The sequence below is a fragment of the Sus scrofa genome, chromosome 2 (genome assembly GCF_054392235.1).
Source record: "Sus scrofa isolate SSC_HxYL_T2T_F1_AM1 chromosome 2, Sscrofa_HxYL_maternal_Yorkshire_Landrace_v2.0, whole genome shotgun sequence".
Taxonomy (NCBI): Eukaryota; Metazoa; Chordata; class Mammalia; order Artiodactyla; family Suidae; genus Sus; species Sus scrofa.
In genome coordinates this window covers 44,745,852-44,765,804 of record NC_139384.1, presented here as the reverse complement: position 1 = coordinate 44,765,804, position 19,953 = coordinate 44,745,852, and the positions used below count along the sequence as shown (strand labels likewise).

General features: G+C 51.4%; 1 protein-coding gene across 2 annotated transcripts in view; it reads right to left on the bottom strand.

Annotated features, from left to right (window-relative positions):
- Positions 1 to 19,953, bottom strand: part of USH1C (USH1 protein network component harmonin) — a 53,472-nt gene that overhangs the window by 24,047 nt on the left and 9,472 nt on the right. For both annotated transcript variants that reach the window (XM_085011928.1, XM_085011929.1), the window contains exons 2-14: positions 16,363 to 16,430; positions 14,047 to 14,190; positions 13,772 to 13,910; positions 8,906 to 9,014; positions 8,758 to 8,782; positions 8,503 to 8,560; positions 8,103 to 8,197; positions 5,846 to 5,930; positions 4,596 to 4,655; positions 4,383 to 4,439; positions 3,666 to 3,808; positions 2,204 to 2,269; positions 1,715 to 1,839 (exon numbers count right to left, since the gene is read on the bottom strand). In XM_085011928.1, coding sequence (XP_084868054.1) covers positions 1,715 to 1,839; positions 2,204 to 2,269; positions 3,666 to 3,808; positions 4,383 to 4,439; positions 4,596 to 4,655; positions 5,846 to 5,930; positions 8,103 to 8,197; positions 8,503 to 8,560; positions 8,758 to 8,782; positions 8,906 to 9,014; positions 13,772 to 13,910; positions 14,047 to 14,190; positions 16,363 to 16,430 — 1,174 coding nt within the window. The remainder of the gene's footprint in view (positions 1 to 1,714; positions 1,840 to 2,203; positions 2,270 to 3,665; positions 3,809 to 4,382; positions 4,440 to 4,595; positions 4,656 to 5,845; positions 5,931 to 8,102; positions 8,198 to 8,502; positions 8,561 to 8,757; positions 8,783 to 8,905; positions 9,015 to 13,771; positions 13,911 to 14,046; positions 14,191 to 16,362; positions 16,431 to 19,953) is intronic.

Genomic DNA, 19,953 nt, shown 5'->3' with positions numbered 1-19,953 from the left:
GCTGGCTCAGAGGCCTTCCTGCATTTGACTAATCTCCAACGTTGAATTAAATTGCCGATGCAAATGGAGATGGATGAAGGCAGCAGCTGCTTCAGTTCAGACTGGCAGACTCTGGTCATCGATCATATGCTTCGTGATGTTCCCTTAGAAAACATTTATATCTTGAGCACAGGGCAAGTTCTTGCTCCTTTTATGCGAGAAGTTTGATTTGGTTAAAAAAAAAAAAACCACCCTAAATAGACAGCTAGAGAAAGAGTTTTTATTTTCTACTGTTTCTGAGAGGGTGTGTTTGCTCCGAAGCCAAGACCCGATCTCTAGGAAGGTAGTAAATTGACTAGGATTACTTTCATGCAAAGTAATTAAAATCGATTTTTCTCCTTCGGAAGCTCCTATTTCACTGCTAAGAGCAAATTAGCTCCCTGTCTAAAACATAGATTATTCACCAGGAATTAAGCTCTGGCCACATCCTCTACTAATACCGAATGTCATAGGGACAGTTGATGAGAGTGTGCTTTGTCCTTGGGAGAGGACCCGAGACGACATGGTGCCCCAGTGCCAGCAAGGAATGTGCTGGGAGCTGTTTGCCCTGAGCTATCCACATGTCCTGAGCCTCTTCATTGACCCAAGTGGCCTGTGTTGACAAGGTGATGTTTCCTTAGGGCTCAGGTATGATCCAAAGTTGGGACCAGAGCTGTCCGGACCCCATCACAGAATCACAAATAGCTGCCACACAGCAGAAGTAGGGAACCTTGGTTCTTGGGTGCAGATTCATCCTATATTGGGAGGGCCCCAGGTCAGCTGAGCTCCATCAGCTGGGATAGAATCTGTTCCATGTCAAGGACCAATCAGAACAGCGGTAACGTCAGAGTAAAGGCTCAACCAGGCATCCAGGACCTGTGATCGCCATGGTCCCCAAGCTTCCTTGCTCCGGACTCCCCACGCCCAGCCCACTGAAGAAGCACTGAGACAGAGCCCCCCACTCTGCCTAGTGGTGTGGGCTTCCCCTTGAAGAGACATCCTACCAGCCAGAGTGGAGAGCAGGGGGACAGGGGAGCAGTCGGTGGGGGCCTGGACTGAAAGCGGAGCTGGGAACACAGGACAGATGTAAGGAGATGGGAGGGGCAGAGGCTGCTGAGGTCCCAGGATGGCCAACGTTTGGTGCCTGGGAGGGGCCCATAGTCCTCTCCCGACTCCATCCTTGGAGAGGGGGGACTGCGGTCCACACACAGGGAGGCAGGTGGTAGGGGCACTTTAGGTAAGTGCCTCCTGCAGTCACCCATCAGGTGTGGACCACCAGACTCCGCCTCTCATATAAGCCCCTTCCCGGCTTTCTTGCTGCTGTTTTACCCTTGCCCCAACTCAGAGCCGGCAAGAAGGACATGACATCCAACGAACTAAGGTGACAGTCCCACGAGCAGTTCACATGTGCCCCAGATCCCCTGACCCTCTTCATCAGTCCTAGGGCACACGCCTGAGTCTGTGTCATGGGGAGAGCCTGGCAGCAGGCCCCCAGCAGGGACAGGGAGAGCAGGCAGATCTCACCTAGTGCCCTGGCAGACAGCCCCTGGCACGTGGCTGCCCCTCCATGAAGAGAGCCAAAGCCTATTCACCTGGGCAGGTGGTAGTGGGTGCAGGCAGATCTGTACCTCTGTGTAGACCCCCAGGCCCCAGAAGGAAGCCCACCCCCACCCCCTCCCTGGCACATGGTACATACACTTTGGCTTGCGAAGGGGTACTGGGTGCACCTCGGCAGTGATGGTTTTAGGCGACAGCAGCTGTTCCTTTGAGCCCCAGTCTTCTTCCCACTGCTTCTTAAACTTCTCTTCCTCCTCCACGATTCTGAAATAAGGCGCCCACACCTGTAACTGGAGTCAGAACCCTCGCAGGCCCGCCTTCTGCCTGTTGGGGAACCCTAACTAGCCTGGGGAGAAGCCACGTGGTCCTAAGGGCAGTGAAGAAAACAAGTCCCTGGCACTTGTATTTTAAATCGAGTGTGAATAGCCACCCTGGCAAATAGAAGGCTGTGTTCCAGTTACCTTAATATGATGGATTTTACTAGGATTATGGAAGAGCTACAAATAAAGGAGGCACCACCAGGGTCCAAGGGGGTCAGGTAAACTGGGCCTGGAGGTGGCCTCTGGCTGGCCACACTCTGGGGGCACACTTATGTCCACACACAGACACGTGGGGCCAAGGCACTCACTGTTCCATCTCCTTCCGGTATCTCTCATTTTCCTCTGCTGCCTTCTGGGCAATTTCCTTCTTCCTTCTGAGACACAAATGCAGGTTGGCATGTTGGAGTCTATGCAGGAGAAGTTAACTCTTCCTTGTAGCTAATCTCTCATTTGAGAAACATTGTAAGTATTTCTTCCAGGCTCCCTTCTAAGGATGCCTGGTCTAGAATTGGATGCTGGGGAAGTTGGTCCAAAGAAGTCTGGGCCTGGTGTTTTTCTTTTTTTTTTTTTTAGGGCCACACCTGCAGCATATGGAGGTTCCAGGCTAGGGATCTAATCAAGGCTACAGTTGCTGGCCTGTGCCAGAGCCACAGCGATGCCAGATCCGAGCCGCATCTGAGACCTACACCACAGCTCACGGCAAAGCCAGATCCTTAACCCACTGAGCAAGGCTAGGGATTGAACCTGAAAGCTCATGGTTCCTGGTCGGATTTGCTTCTGTTGCACCATGATGGGAAATCCTGGGTCTGGTATTTTGGGGTATCTTTGTTTGGCACCACTGAGCAGAGATTCTGTGCTGCAGGAGACTGGAGGCAGGTCAGTGCAGACCACACTCCATGGAGCCACCTCTAAATGCCAGGATAAAGTGTCTGACTGAGTGAAGTCCTCCCCAGAGGAGGGTCCCAGACCCTAGGGGCAAAGCTGGGGCTGCTAACCAAGACCAGGGTAATGGGCAGAGGTACCCCCGGGCGTGGCTCTCCAGTCTAACTCTGTGATGGGGGAGATGAAAGGATCCTGTCCGCTTTCCTTTCCTAAATTCTTTTATAAAAAAATTGTAGTTGATTTACTATGTTCTGTCAATTTCTGCTGTACAGCAAAGTGACTCCTAAATTCTTATTACGCTCTTAGAATGCATCTGGATTGGGATTTTGACAATATTTTTGATTTGTGAATTGCTTGTCCCATTTATTCTCTCAGTCATCTTCCCAGCCACTCTGGGGCTGGTGGAGCATGGTTCTCATCACCATAGATGGGGCAGCCAAACTGCCTGGGTGTGAATTCTGCAGCCTGGCCACGTCTGACTTTGGGCACAAGTGGTGTGACCTAGGTCTCGATCTCCTGACCTGTAAAATGGGTTAATACCATCCATCTCCCAGGGCTCTTATGGGTCTTAAGTGAAAGAACATAAACATGGCCCTAGCACAACGCCAGCCACCTGGCTGGTACTTGGCAAAGGCTAGCCTCCTGCTATAGCATCCTTATTTTCTCTGTTTCTGGGTCTTGGAAATCAGGGGCTCTCCTTGGCAAGGAGGGAGGAGCCCTGTGGCCTGGAGGCAGGGGACGCTTCCCCTGAACCCATCTGGTCTGAAGACAGGTCTCGAAGGGAGAGGATGAAGTTGGCCCAGGAGGCAAGGGCAGGGAGCAAGGCAGCTGGGGGCATATGGTGGTCCGGGAGGGCAGGGCAGGGGCATCCTGGGTGGCCACACTCACTGCCGCTCCATCTCCTGCTGCTCCTGGAGGATCTTGTTGGATTCCATCGCCAGCCGCTTCTGCATCAGAAGCTCCTGCCGCTGTAGCTCACGCTGCCGGACCTCAGCCAGCCGCTCCCGGTCTGTCATGAACAGCTCCCGGCCCTCGTGGGGAGAAAAGAGGCCCCCTGTTCAGTGCCCTGGGAAACTGGGTGTCCACTGCCACAGGTTTGGGAGCCAGGATGCGAGTTTTCTTCTCATCACTGTGGCACCCCTGTGTCAGACACTGGAGCTTCTTCATATTTTTTTTTTTTTTTAGGGCCACAACCTTGGCACATGGAAGTTCCTAGGCTAGGGGTCGAACTGGAGCCACGGCTGTGGGACTATGCCACAGCCACAGCAATGGAAGATCAAAGCCACGTCTGTGACCTACACCACAGCTCATGGCAACGCTGGATCCCTGAACCCACTGAGTGAGGCCAGGGATTGAACCTGCATCCTCATGGATACCAGTCAGGTTCGTTACTGCTAAGCCACAACGGAAACTCCAACACTGGGGGTTCTGCTCTCTCTGACCCAAACTTCTGGCTGGACAGAGATCCTCCCCCTCTGCTGGCAGAGCTTCAGGGAAGGAGACCCCTTGGCCCTTCCCAGAAGTATGAGGCAGAGATCAGGGGTCTGAGAAGCTGGGCTGCAGATCAGGGGTCCTGGGGCCCCCACCAGCTCATTCTGGACTTACCGCTCCAGCTACAATGGAGATGGTCAGGCTACGGCTACTTTTCAGCACGTTCACGGCCTGTGGGGACAGGAAGACAGTTAGCTGAGGCCTGACAGACCAGAGCAGACCAGGGCTCTGGAGAGCGCGGGTTTCAAACACTGTGGCAAGTGGGAGAGGGTGAGAAGAGGAGGGCAGAGAGGATTGTGACCAGCAGGTGAAAAAGCCACATCTCACCTCTTTGTGGTCCAGGTTGGAGAAGTCGATGCCATTGACTTCGACAATCTGGTCCCCTGTCTGGTGGAGAAATGGAGAGGGATCATCAGCCTGTTTCCTCAATCTGTTGGAAGGGCTCCCCCTGGAGGCCAGCATCAGATAATGCACCTCAACTTTTCCCTATGAGTAGAGTTCCGAGGGGGTCCTCAAAGGCCCTCTCCATCCCATGTCTCTTTCATCAGCTATCAAATATTACGCCATTAGAGGTTTATTCCTTTGGCTGGATTTATGACCTTTGCTTTAAAAAACTCAGTTTGTAGACATAGGAACCTTTAAGCTTGTCATATGGCAGATTCTGCGTGGCATCATAATAATAATCAGTATAATAGCTAACATTAATCGATCCCTTACTCTGTGCCAGACACAGTTCTAAGCATATGTATTAATTCATTTGATCTACACAATGACCCTAGAAGGAAGGCTAGCACTTTTATTTTATAAGATCGGAAACTGGAGCACAGAAAGAGGACATAATTTGTCACAAGTCAAGATTAAGAATTCTGGGTCTGGCATCTGACCACCCAGGTTTGAATCCCAGCTCTGCCATATGAGGTACGCAATCTTGGAAAAATCACCTATTTCCTCTGGGTCTCAGTTTCCTCCTCTGTAAAATGAGGCCAATGATAGTACCTAATTCTTAGAGTTGTCATACATTTTAAAGGGCTTAGAACAATGTCCAATCCAGAAAACACTCAACAAATGTCAATTCTGATTATTATTACTACATTCCCAAGCTCAGGACCAAAGGCTTTCAGAGCCAGGGAAGAGCTATAGAAAGGCTCAAATGGGAGTTCCTGTTGTGGCTCAGTGGTTAACGAATCCGACTAGGAAGCATGAGGTTGTGGGTTTGATCCCTGGCCTCGCTCAGTGGGTTAAGGATCCAGCATTTCTGTGAGCTATGGTGTAGGTTGCAGACACAGCTCAGATCTGGCGTTGCTGTGGCCGTGGCATAGGCTGGCTGCTACAGCTCCAATTAGACCCCTAGCCTGGGAACCTTCATATGCCGCAGGTACAACCCTACAAAAGACAAAAAAAAAAAAGAAAGGCTCAAATGTCACCTCCTCTGTGACATTTTGGGGGCTTGGTAGAAATCACAACAGTAGCTTCTGAGAGAGTGCTGTGTGGAAACGCATATGCCTCCATCCCTGTGTGATCACAGTCTGACCCTGTACCCCACAGAGCCCCACAGGGGCAGGCCCAGGGTTACTCACCTCCAATCCCACCTCAGCAGACAGGGAGCCAGGCTTCACCTGGCTGATGAATATGCCGGGTTTCTGGACGGGGCCACTGGAAATACTGCAGAAAAGACAGAGATGTAGGTGAGCGTCCACTCTTCAGTGTTTGCTCATTCTCAGTGTCCTACTCCCCCTGCCTGTGTGCATGGGTCACCCACGAGCTCAGGACCCAAACCTTCCCATCATCTACCTCTTCAGCCTCTACCTGTTCAGGCTCATTAGCCTCTGAAAAAAAGGAAAGCTACTTATAATTCTCCCTACTCAACCTCTCACCCAATATACTGCATATGCTGTTTCTTTTTTTCTAGCATTTTCCCATGAATTCCTTAAGACTCAAATGCATCACTTGTGATGGAACGTGATGAAAGATAATGTGAGAAAAAGAATATCTGTCTATCTATCTATCTACCTATGACTGAGTCACTTTTCTACACTGAAGAAATTGTAAATCAGAACACTGTAATCAACTATAATGGAAAAAATAAAAATCATATATTAAAAAAAACCTAAAAAAAGACTCAAATGCTATTTCAGAATATATATATATATATATATATATATATATATATATATATATATATATATATATATATATGACTGGGTCACTTTGCTATCCAGCAGATATTGGCACATTGGAAATCAACTAGACTTTGATTAAAAATTATTTTAAAAAACCTGTTTCCTCTACAAGGTTTTAACCAAACTCCTATTCTATCCCAAGGTTAAGCCAGTTGCTCCCTTCCCAGTGCTCCTAAAACACCTATAGTGAGGATGGCACTTGTACTGCAATTCCCATCTCCCAGACCTGTGGCAGACAGCACTAATCAATCACAACACCCCTTCCCACCAAGCTTCAATACAGCCTTAGAGTTCTTTTCAAAATAGTACTCCAGGGCAGCCACTACTAATTGATTTGAGATAGCATGGGGAAGAAAACCTATTTGCTAGGTTTGATCCAGAATGTAGTTCCACAAGATTCCTTGTCATACTCTACTGCAACTATTTATGTGGTTGGCTTGTATATTAAGCTGTAATTTCTTAGAAAGGAGGGACTTTGTTTTTTTTAATCTTTTTAGGCCCTCACCCGGGGCATATGGAGGTTCCCAGGCTAGGGGCTGAAGTGGAGCTGCAGCTTCTGGCCTATACCACAGCCACAGCAATGTGGGATCTGAGCCACGTCTGTGACCTACACCACAGCTCACAGCAACCCCGAATCCTTAACCCACTGAGCAAGGCCAAGTATTGAATCTGCGTCCTCATGGATGCTAGTCAATTCCGTTTCTGCTGAGTCGTGATGGGAACTCCGGGAGGGACTTTTTTTTTCATCACTTGTGCTTGGTAGAAAAGCGTTGAATAAATGTGACTGGATGGAAATAACAGAATAATTTAAATAATAATAGCTAATATTTATGAACCACTTACTCCCTGCCTGGCACTAAACTTAGTTCTTAGCTTCAGTCATCTCGTTCTTCCTCACAGTAAGCTTGTGAAATGGGTACTGTTATCACAGATTTATAGAGAAAGAAACTGAGGCTTAAATAACTGAGTGGTTAAATAACTAGTCCAAGGTTCTAGAGCTCATACCAGGCCCTGCTATGCCATTTAGACCTCTAACTGTAGCACCTGCTTAACAAGAATGCCCCATAAGGCCCAGTGCCTGTCTGCAATTCCCTGGCTGCCCCTTGAGGAAGCCACAGGGTACTAAGTGACAGGGGAACTGTGACAGAAATGACCAGCCTGGCAGGCTCCTTTTGCTCAGTTTCCTCATCTGTAAAATGGGCCTATAGAGGTATCCTTCTGGTCCCTGGGTTATTGTGAAGCTCAGAGGGGAAATCAGTCATGAAGAAGTGTCATCACAGGGAGTTCCTGTCATCGTTCAGTGGTAACAAACCCAACAGGTATCCATGAGGATGCGGGTTCAATCCCTGGCCTCATTCAGTGGGTTAAAGGATCCGGCGTTGCCGTGAGCTGTGGTGTAGGTTGCAGACATGGCTCAGATCCTGCGTTGCTGTGGCTGTGGCGTAGGCCAGCCGCTGTAGCTCCCATTCGACCCCTAGCCTGGGAACCTCCATATGCCACAGGTGCGGCTCTACAAAGCAAAAAAAAAAAAAGAATTGTCATCACAAGTGGACAGAAGTCCCCTCAGAAGCAGCAGTGAGAAAGGGGAGGAGGGTGAGGGCCCTGCTGGGCTCTGACAGCCATGAGTGAGCCCCAGGGAGTGCCTGCCACCCACCTGCAGCCAAGGCCCCGGGAGCCCACCAGGCTGATGAAGACCTTCTTCTCCTTGTTTTCCCGACTGCCAGAGGAGCCCAGGCTGCTCCGCCCGCCCTGTGGGAGGGAGAGGATAAGGTTGCCTGTGTCCCCATTGTGCAAGCGGCCTCTTGTGCTCACAATGCTCACAAGGCCTTTGGGGCCTGCATTACTGTCCCCACGTGAGCCCGACTGACATTCTGTCCCTAGGGGTGTATGTCTGCCCCAGCCATGCCAGCGGAGGGCCCGCTGCCCACAGGGGCATCCTGGTTACGCTGAGGACCTGGGTGAAGCCCCAGAGGGCACACCCCTAGAGCAAGCCCTCCTTGAGGACCAGCTGCCCCCACTTGCCAGACCCCACAGCCGGTGGTCCTGACCCTTACCCCGGATTCCGACACAAACTGGTCCACGTACTGCCATTTGAGGGGCTCGTCGGGAGAGCTGATGGGGAAGGAACGCAGAAGAGAGGGTCATGAGCGTGAGATGTTTGAGGCACCAGGCCCCAAATCCAAATCCACCCCATCTGGAGCCTCCAGTGTCACTCGCCTGGGGGCAGTGCTGGCCAGACCCCAAGCTGAGGCTACTAGGACACTGCACCCCCAGGGAAGAGTCTGCCTGCAGAGGCGGGTCCTGCTCACCTCTTCACAGGGATCAGGCCAATGTCTGTGGGAGAAAGCATGGGGGTTAGGATGGCTCCCCTGCCCTCCCTTTCTCCCCAGGAGCTGGGTACCACCAGCCGCCCCGCCCCCACTCCACCCTCGGCACCCCCAGTGCTGCCCTACTCACGCCTCACTTTGATGGACACAGTCTTCTTGGTGCGGATGAGGTTGATGACCTCCTCGTGGGTGCAGGAGGAGATGGAATACCCATTGATCCGGACGATCTCGTCCCCGACCTTGGCCACAGATGGAGAACACGCATCAGGGTGAGGAAGCCTCAGACAGCTGGGCAAGCTCACGGCCAGAGGCTCTAGGCCTGCCCTCCAGGAAAGCAGATGAGGCTACACTTCCCTCAAAAGAAACCTCGCTATGTGCCCCAGTGCCTTGTCACAAGCAACCCACTCTCCATCAGCCCGAGGACCCCCAGGGCAGGAGGCATGTCCCTGCAGTTTTTCTGGCTATTTTTCAGATGGGGAAAACCAAGACGGGCCAAGGGGCGCAGGGAGTGGGGAGCAGAGCTGGGGGTTGAAGTTGGGACTCTGTACCCTTGCTCTGTGTCCTTTCCATTCACTGGGGCACCATCAGGTTCTGGAATCCATGCAAAGGGTGACCCTCTACCCAGGTTCAAGCAGCTCTTCCCTGGCCTTTGTTCTGCCCAGCCCCAAGGTGCAGACTCTCCCACCCTGTAAATCACCGCAGCACAATCCATAGGGAACGTCCATGACTCCTTACATAAGTTCATCACTGACACAATCTCTTTTTTTCCCTTCTGTGGAAACTCAACGAACATTTTAACTCTGCCACATCCCTGACCTCTGAACTTCTATTCTGCAAATGAGAAACTTATATAAGGGAGTTCCCGTCGTGGTGCAGCGGAAACAAATCCAACTAATATCCATGAGGTTCTGGGTTCGATCCCTGGTCTCGCTCAGTGGGTCAGGGATCCAGCGTTGCCATGAGCTGGGGTGTAGGTCGCAGATGCGGCTTGGATCCCATGTTGCTACGGTTGTGGCGTAGGCTGGCAGCTATAGCTCTGATTCAATCCCTAGCCTGGGAACCTCTGTATGCCATGGGTATGGCCCCAAGAAGCAAAGAAAGAAATGAACATAATAAGGCTTTAGCATCTGATGTCCTGGGTTCAAACCCCTGCTTTTATTCTTATTAGCTGTGTGACCTTGAATGCTTTGAACCTCAGTTTCCCTCATCCCTTCAAATGAGGAAATACTGCAGTTGCCGTGTCAATTAAGTCAGCATGGGCACGTAAAGCCAGCTAGTGCCTGGCACCCTGTAAGTGACCAATCAATGGCTGTTATCATTAGTTGAGCCAGAGCTCCAGGAACTCTGCTCAGATCCCTCTTCTCAGGACTTCAGCCTCCTTAGATTGGGGTCGGGGTGGGGGCTCAGGGGCCGGCAGGGCCAGCCCTGGATGCAGACTGGTGGTAACATCTGCCAGTCTCCGGCTGGACCATGCTGTGGGCTCCTCAAAGCACGTGGGCCATGGGGATAAGTCCTGAAGAGCCTCACTTAATAACAACAGAGCTTGAAGGGTCCTTATCACCCAAGGAGGTGATGTTTCATGCATGGTCACAGTCATTAGCTGCAGAACAGGGACTGGATGGGCCTCTCCAGCTTGAAGCCAGCAGGGGTCAGCTGGTGGCTTAACTCACGCCACATGTGCTGACGCGGTGGAGACTTGGTACACGTGGGCGATGCAGCGTGATTCTGCGGGGTCTGGGGGCTGGGCAGGCACGCAGCCTCTAAGGGGTCCTCTAGGTTGCCTCCTACCCCCTCAACACCACGCCAGAATCTCCTTCTCCCTATCGCCACCTGAACACCTCCCTTCCACACCTGAACACAGACCCCAGTCTTCTCAGGGGCCCAACAAGCACTGGCAAGGGGCTCAAAAAGGTGCCATGGGGAGATCCCGCTGTGGCGCAATGGAATTGGCAGCATCTTGGGAGCGCTGGGACACAGGTTCCATCCCCGCCCTGGCACAGTAGGTTAAGGATCTGGCGTTGCTGCAACTGCAGCATAGATCACAACTGCAGCTCTGCCCCCTGGCAGGAACTTCATATGCCACAGGGAAAAAAAAAAAAAAAAAAAAAAAAAGGTGCCACAGGCGGGAGCTCACTAAAGAACCCTCTAGGTTTCTGGAGACATCTCATGGAAGGAGAACAGCTGGACTGCTCCCTGCACCCATTTTCCACAACAATTCCATGTTCCTGTTCATTAGATGAGGGAACTGAGGCTCATGGGTGTGGTGACCTGCTCCAGGTCATCCATCTCGTAACCAGTGGTGCTGGGATTTGAAGTCAGGTCCTCCAAAGAGACAAGTGTTGTCTCTTGGGTGTCTGGAAGCAGAAAGGAAGGGCGTCTGGCCAAAGCTTGGCTGCAGCTCCCTGCAGTGTCCAGTCCTCTCTGGAGCCTTGCCACCTAACAGAGCCCTCAAGTCCCACAAGCAAGGCAGGGACTGCCCTGTCCATTTTACAGCTTGGACAACCAAGGCACACAGAACCATTGTCCAGCCCTGGACTACAAGCAAGGTGTGCGGTACGGGCTGCCCTGTGCAGGGCAACAGCCTGTAGTTTCAGCCAGGATACACATGGACAAAAACCCAAAATAATTCCAACAGGGGGACAAGAGCAGAGAAGAAGCCCCAGGGCTGGGTCCAAGTCCCACCACTTGAGCCCCCCTCACAGGTCAAATGAGCAGGGCCTTCAGTCCAACCGGGATGTGTCTGAACATACCCCTCCCCTTCTGGAATCTTCTCCCAGCCTCCCTCAGGCGTGAGATTGCCCCTGAAACATGAAGCCCAGACAAGTGCATGGATATAGACGTTTCCCCCGCTCCTCTGAGTGAAGTTCCCTGTCTTGTTCCTAAAGGGAACCCGTCCGGGACCCCAGTGGGATGATTCCCACACAGCCCCCGGCTCAGGTTGCAGGATCAGCTTGCCTCTCCCTCTCGCTCCTGCGTGGAGCCCTGCAAAAGGCCCTTTGTGCCGGGGCCACCATGAAACGACGATCTGAGGGACGGCAGCACAAAGGAGAGATGAGCCTGTCAACCTGAGAAAGGGTCGATAATCCATAAGCCTGAGAAACTCTGAGTTTCCTGAAAATGCCCTGAAGCCCCCAGTCGGGGAGGCATCGTTGAAAAACGCTTGTCCTAGGAAAAGAACTCACCCTGAAAAAAAAAGAGGACTCAGCTGACCCCAAGAGAGGAGCTCATTATGCTTTTCTCGCTGGCTTCGTTTCTGGGCTGGAAAATGTGCAGCACAGGAGAAGAATAATGAAGGGGCTGAAATTTCAGACGCTCCCAGCGAGCCGTGAGACAGGGATTTAGAACAAAGCGCTGTCTGTCAGCTCCCAGTTTCCACCTCCCACTCCACGGTGTCTTGTACCACGGGGCCCCCTGAAGCCCCCGGCTTGGCAGCCCAGATTAGGATGCTGATAACAAAGATGCTGGAAGCTCTGGGAGGAGGTGGGAGGGCCTCTTTTATCTGGACACACAAAGACACAGCTCTGGGCTCTGCGGGAGCCAGACCTGGAGGTCTGCCCATCTCTGCTCAGACACGGAGGTGTGGAGACCTCAAGGGAGGGGCTCCTGGGGTACTGAAGAGAGAGCTCTGGGCTTGGCAGTCAGGAGACCGAGGTTCAAATCCTGGCTCTGCCACTTACTGGCTGTGTGGCTCTAGTCAAGTCTTTGATCTTCTATCAACTCTGTAAAAAGGGAGGTGATACAGCCAAGGCATATAATGAGACCTGGCTGCACGCACATTATAGGCGTTTGTTAAATATCTCTCTCTGCCTGCTTAACAAACACACAGCATTTATGTGCCAGGTACTGTTCCAGGTACTTTATAATATGAACTCATTTATTCCTCATGACAACCTGATGAGAGAGATAGTACTGCCATTTCACAGATGAGGAAACAGAGCCAGGGACTCAGCTTCCCTCGAGAAACGGGCAACCCTGTTTGGGAAAAGCATCTTATGAACTCGTTTGGAAACCAGCGATTTCAGAAGAATGCACTAACCATTCTGTCTGGAGACAGCGACTCTTACCTACAGATTCTGGATTTACAAAGACTTGTAAGGGCTTCCATCCAGCTAACCTTGCCTGTTTCAGACTGGCCCCCGCAATCTGAACTGGCTCTTGCCAATCTATCCTGTTACTATTTGTTCTGAGGTCAGTGGGGTTTTTTTTGTTTTGTTTTTTGTTTTTTGTTTTTTTTGTCTTGTCTTTTTGCCTTTTCTAGGGCTGCTCCTGTGGCATATGGAGGTTCCCGAGCTAGGGGTCTAATCGGAGCTGTAGCTGCTCGCCTACGCCAGAACCACAGCAACGCCGGATCCGAGTTGCGTCTGCGACCTCCACCACAGCTCATGGCAACACCGGATCCTTAACCCACTCAGGGATCGAACCGTCAACCTCATGGTTCCTAGTCGGATCCGTTAACCACTGTGCCACGATGGGAACTCCTCAGTGGATTTTGTAAACTGACAGACTCCTTGGTTTGTCTCAAGTCTGAAGTCAAGGGGAGCTTCTGTTAGCTCCCAAGGATGTCCCCAGTCCCGAGCTTTTTCTCCAATTGCAGGGACAGTCCCTATACTGTGTATAAAGGTATAGCTGTACCACCCCTTAGGTTTTGTTAGCATGTTATGCTGTGTTTAACATTGCATCCTTAAAGCTCTGTCTTTATTTCAAGAATCTGACCATGAGGCATGGCCAGCATCGTTTGTGAAATGTAAATGTTAATAAAACAGTATTGTTACCGCTTCCACCCCGTAAAAAGAAAACAGGCAAGGCCAGCAGCCTGATTTCTATGGGCCTGAGGACAATCTGTCAGGATACGTCAGCCTTTTCCTCTTCTAAAGGCTCAGGAGGGTGCATTGACCGTGTTAAGCCACACAGCTGAGTGAGTGAGTCAGTGAGCGAGTGGGGGAGGCAGGAAGTCTGAGGGGCTGCCCCCGGCCCCCAGGGGGCTCTGCTTGCTCACCTGGAGCCCAACGTTGTCTGCCTGGCCGCCTTTGATGAGGTGGGAGATGAAGAGCCCGCAGCCAAACTCAAGGCCACCACGCACGCTAAGGCCAAGTCCCTCGGGGTGCAGCCGGTCCAGACGCACCTCCTTCAGCTTCCTGCCACGGGAAGAGGGGCCGGTGATGGCCCAGCTCTGGTCTGACAGCCAGCACTGCCAGATCCACTTGGAAGAGACTCTGTCCATCCAGGGTGACCTTTCTCACTTCCACATCCAGCCTGGGGCTCTCTCCTCACCTGGAGCGCCGGGGTGTCAGCTGGTCGTACTCCACCTGGTGCTTCAGGGGGATCAGAGGCCTGATGGCGTCAAACAGGGGCAGGCGGCTGGGCTCATTGATGACCAGCTTCAGGTCTCCCACAAGCACGGCCACGTCCATGGTCCTGGGGAGACACGGGCACCCTGCAGCCTCACCCACAGCCATGGCCTCTTCCCAGAGGAGGCAGTCCTGGGCTGGGTCACCAGCCACTGGACCCAGACCCTGGAATGGAGGAGAACTCTCCTGAAAAGCCCAGACGCCCTAACACTGTGCCAGGCACCTCAGAAGAATCTGTTCCCCTGTTTAAGTATCCCAAGGAAATCTGCAGATGAAATCAAGCCAGGATTCAAACTCAGCTCTGCCTAGTTCTGAAGCCAGACAGGAAACCTCTGCGAGAGGGTGGTGAATGCTCTCATCCCCTTGGTTCCTGCGTCTGAGCTGCAGTGGAGCTCGGCAAATCCCACCCTCACACAATCTCCCACCAGCCTCAGCTTCACATCATTAAGACCCTCAACATCTGCAGCTGGCACTTCTCTACCTGCCAGCTGACTTGCCCACTCTTGGCCCATCTTTTTTTGTTGTTTGTTTGTTTGTTTTTTAGGGCTGCACCTGAGGCATATGGAGGTTCCCAGGCTAGGGGTCCAACTGGAGCTGCACCTGCCGGCCTAAGCCACAGCCACAGCAATGCAGGATCTCAGCTGTTGTCTGCCACCAACACCACAGCTCACGGCAACACTGGGCAAGGCGAGGACTCTGCGTCCTCATGGATGCGAGTCAGATTCATTAACCCCTGAGCCACGACAGGAATTCCCTCAGCCCATCTTTTAAAAAACATACATTTCTCCCCTTCTCAAAACCCTCTGATGGCACGCCACTGCCCAGAGGACACAGCCCATCCTCCTTGGTAGGATCAGGGCCTCCAAGACTTGTTTCTATGGAACAGCCCAGGCTGGTGACTCTTTATGGTCCCAATGTGCCCCTGTCCTACTCCCCAGATCACCTGTCACTTCCCAGTCACAGCATGTGCTTTCACGTCCCTGCACGGTTGCGAAGGTTGAGCTCTCGTCCTGGAAGGTCCTTCCTTGATATTTCCATCTAGCCAAATCCTTCTTACCCTTCAAAACTCAAGCCTTCTTGGTCCTTCCCCCACAGTTAGTGAATATGTCTTTCTTCACATTCCTGCTTTTACCTCTTCTTTAGCAGTTATTTTCCTGAAACTTGCATTAGAGTTCCTTGTCTCTGTAGTGTCTGTCCATCTCCCCTCACTAGGCCACGATTAGTTGAGGAAAAGAAAGTAGATCTTATTCCTTTAAAGATTCTGCATGATTGGAGTTCCCGCTGTGGTGCAGTGGTTAATGAATCTGACTAGGAACCATGAGGTTGCGGGTTCGGTCCCTGGCCTTGCTCAGTGGGTTAAGGATCTGGCGTTGACGTGAGCTGTGGTGTTGGTTGCAGATGCGGCTCGGATCCCACGTTGCTGTGGCTCCGGTGTAGCTCCTATTAGACCCCTAGCCTGGGAACTTCCATATGCTGTGGGAGCGGCCCTAGAAAAAGCAAAAAGACAAAAAAAAAAAAAAAATTCTTCATGGTGCCCAGCCAGTGGTAGGAGCTTATAAATGCATGCTAAGAGCTTCTGTTGTGGCTCAGGGGTAATGAACCTGACTAGTAACCATGAAGACACAGGTTTGATCCCTGGCCCAGATGGATGGGTTAAGGATCTGTTGTTGCCGTGAGCTGTGGTGTAGGTCACAGACGCAGCTCGCGTCTGGTGTTGCTGTGGCTGTGGTATAGGCCAGTGGCTACAGCTCCGATTCATCCCCTAGCCTGGGACTTCCAAAGGCCACAGGTGCGGCCCTAAAAAGCAAAAAATAATAAGTAAATAAATAAATGCAGACTGAAAAACTCAAAAAGCAGGTGGATTATAAGAGACAGCTGATGCTGGTGCTAAGGCCAGCTGGCATTTCCGGTCCTATCCCAGACATCAAACTTTGTTGAACCTCTCGGACTATCTGACAGCCTCCCCCATCAGACCATGAGCAACTTGAGGGCAGCAACTCATCTGTCTTGCTGACAGGCGTACTCCTAGCCCCTAGCACAGAGCCACGCACAGCACCTCTGTGTAAATATTTGTTGAAACCAGTGAAAGGCGTGTCCATTTGATTCCCAGGCATCTGCCTCCCTGAGCTTCCCAGGATGGGAGCGGGAGGTCCTCCTGTCTCAGAACAACACACCCCAGGGCTCCCTGAGGACAGAGGTACCCGGGGTGGTCCACAGGAGTGGGACCCAGCACACTTACTGGTGGTACATCCGCAGCACATCGTAGAGATAATCCTTTTCTGCATCATTTTCAATCAGGAAATCCACCTGGAAAACCCAAGGGCAGAATTACAGCTCCAGGCCCAGCACCCCCAGTAGCAGCAGGAAGGGGGAGGCCACTGTGGGGGTGGGGGGAACCTCCCCAGCGTCTCCTCATGGTTGTGAGAAGAGGAGGGAAGCCAGAGGCCAGGCTGGCCCTCTGGTTCCAACATGAGACTGCGCCGACCATGCCAGTGTGGCCACAGGAGCACCTTTGTGCTTTCGGATGTAGTCATCAGCCTGACCCCAGGTGGGGTGATGCAGGGGCACACAGGGATGCATATGCATATCATACCTGTGAACCCCTGTGTGACAGTGATGCACCCCCATGGCAGCCGTGCTGCTGATCACCTCCATGGTTATGTCACCTGTGTCCAGGGTGGCACCACCCGTGTCGGCAGAAGCCCATTGTCTTACCTGATGGTGGCTGTAGTGCCGGATAACCGCTTTCAGAAAAGATTTAGGCCACTCGCTCAGATAGCACATCCCATCCGCCCGAAGAACCTTGCCACTGAATTCTTCCTTGTCCTGTCCTAGTCTAAGCTGGGTTGGCCCCTCTGGCCACTCCTTCCCCTCCCCAGGTCCCTGTAGAGCTCCCCTTCCACCCCAGGGGGAGAGTCAGGTTACATTATTTCAATTTTGCTGACGTCAATGGCCAGGAGTCCAAGGTCAGGGTCAAGAGCTGTTTCGTTAGCACCTCAGTCCCAGGAGAGCTGGTGGGTCAAGAGCCCCGAATTTCACTCCCTGGGACAGCTCAGTATGAATCTTTATGTACTACATCCTTAGCTCGCTCTTCAGCCCAGACTGAGTAAGAGGGCAGGGTGGAGGCTTGAGGGGTCCTTGGGTCCCTCTGTCCTCCAGCATCCAGGGCCAACAACATGGTCCAGGGCCTCAGGCTGCACAGGGAGAAGCTGCTGCTGGAAGCTGCAAGCTCCCACCTGATTGGTTCTCAGAGGAGAGCTGGAGCATCTTTGCCTCTTTCTCTGGATATCTTCAGGGTTCAGGAAGTCTGCCTGGCCTAACACAAAGAGGCCATGCTGGGCCCAGCCCTTGAGGTTTCTGGCCTGAACAGGGGGTACAGAATGCAGATTTCTGGTTTCCACCTGGCAGAACCCCCTTGCCTCCACTGACTCAGCAGCTACAGCAGTTTATCCCATCTGCTCCAAGAAGGGCACTCCTGCTTTCTCCTGCTTCACTGCTCCCAGCTGGCCAGAAGATGGGGGATGGAAGCAGCTGCTAGAGTGGACAGTATTAAATCTTAGGTGGCAGCCAGGCACCTCCAAAAGCCCATCTCGATGGTGACCCAGCCTGGATTTGCCTGGGCCTGTGCGAGAAGTGTGAGGAATCGCACTCAAACAGGCCTGAGCTGCCTGCATTTGGTTGTGGCGGAGGAGTTCGAGCAGGAAAAACAATCTGAAGTTCCCTAGGATCAGGGCCCAGAAATATTTAAATAAATTGGATCCTGTCCCTTGCTTGCTTAGTAGATTCTCACTGGACTTAAAACAAAATTCAAATCCAAATTCCCTGCCTTAACTTATCAAAGCCCAACCTCAGTTCCTGACACTCTTCCTGCCCACACGGGCCTCCTTTCCATGCTTCTCATAGGCCAGGCTCACTCTAGCCTCAGAGCCATCGCATATGCTGTTCCCTCTACCTGGACAGCTTGCCCCTTTCCCTGCATGGCTGGCCTCCTCCCCAGGGAGGTCTTTCTGCTCACCTACCTAAACAGAACCCATGCCCATACTCTGGAGATGCTTCCATTCCTTCATTACAACAGTCTGAATTTGTAATCAAAGGCTTGCTTTTTTAGTGAATTGGTCTGTTTCCTTCATCAGACAGAAAACCCCATGAGTGGAAGGATGAGGTCCATTTGTTCGAAATCCCTTGTGCCTGACACATCATAAATGGTCAATAACTAAGTATCAAGTGGATCTGTCCCTCCCCTGCCTCTTGGTACATCCACAATCAGATAGGAGGAGGGGAATCATGCGAATAGAAGGGGAAGGGAAATAATATTTGCAGAGTCTCCATGGGATGGCACCAGGAGCTATCTGCATTTTCTTCTACCTGTTTGTCTCACCAGCCCTACGAGGCAGAGGTTCTCCCACCATTTTGCAGATGAGGAACCTGAAGATCAGAGAGGTTAATCATTGCACCCAAGGTCCCACAGCTGTTGCACCACTATGTGTATGACTCCAAGGGAAAAAAACTACGGGACCTCTGTGGGCCAAAATTTCCAACCCCTTTGCTCTCCAGAATTTCTGCCTTGTTTCTAATCCCCACCCCCCTCCTCTGCACCGTTCAGAAAACCCTTTTGGCTTGGTTCATACTGAGCAAGAAAACCGTACATATTTGGATGACTCTTGGAACGGCAGGCATTCTGCTTTCTAGGGATGCATAAAAATCTCATCTGCTTGGGTTGCAGTGAGAACACCCCAACCAAAGGGCTTCCAGCTCAATTCCAGCTGTGGATGATGACAAAAAACAATGAAAGTACCACCTCACACCAGTCAGCATGGCCATCGTTAATGAGTCCACAAAGAACAAATGCTGGAGAGATTATGGAAAAAGGGAACCCTCCTACACTATTGGTGGGAATGTAAATTGGTACAGCCACTATGGAAAACAGTATGGAGGTACCTTAGAAAACCACATATAGAACTACCATATGACCCAGTAACTCCACTCTTGGGCATATATCTGGACAAAGCTTTTCTTGAAAAAGACACATGCATCCATATGCTCATTGCAGCACTATTCACAATAGCCAAGACAAGGAAACAACCTAAATGTCCATCGACAGATGAATGGATTAAGAAGATGTGGTATATATACACAATGGAATACTACTCAGCCATAAAAAAAGAACAAAATCATGCCATATGCAGCAACATGGATGGAACTAGACACTTTCATACTCAGTGAAGTAAGTCAGAAGGAGAAAGACAAATACCATATGATATCACTTATGTCTGGAATCTAATATATGGCACAAATGAAACTTTCCGCAGAAAAGAAACTCATGGACATGGAGAACAGACTTGTGGTTGCCAAGGGGGAGAGAGAGGGAGTGGATTGGGGAGCTTGGGGTTAATGGATGCAAACAATTGCCTTTGGAGTGGATTGGCAATGAGATCCTGCGGTATAGCACTGGGAATTGTATCTAGTCCCCTGTGATGGAGCATGATCATGTGAGAGAAAAGAATGTATATATGTATGTGTGATGGGTCACCTTGCTGTACAGTAGAAAATTAACAGAACACTGTAAACCAGCTATGATGGGAAAAATAAAAATCATTTAAAAAATGAAAAACTAAAAAATAAAAAAGAGACCAAGAATAGGAGAGAGAAATCTCTTCTTGACTGAGGCCTTATGACTGAAGGTCTCTCCCACCTCTCCTGGCAGCAATTCCTCCTGCCGAATCACTGAACAGGAGGAGTGAGGCGCTGTCCTGGGTAGACAGCGTTTATGCACTGGGTGGAAAGTGGAAGGGGAAGACACGGGCAATTTCCAACTTTAGAGTCTAGGCGT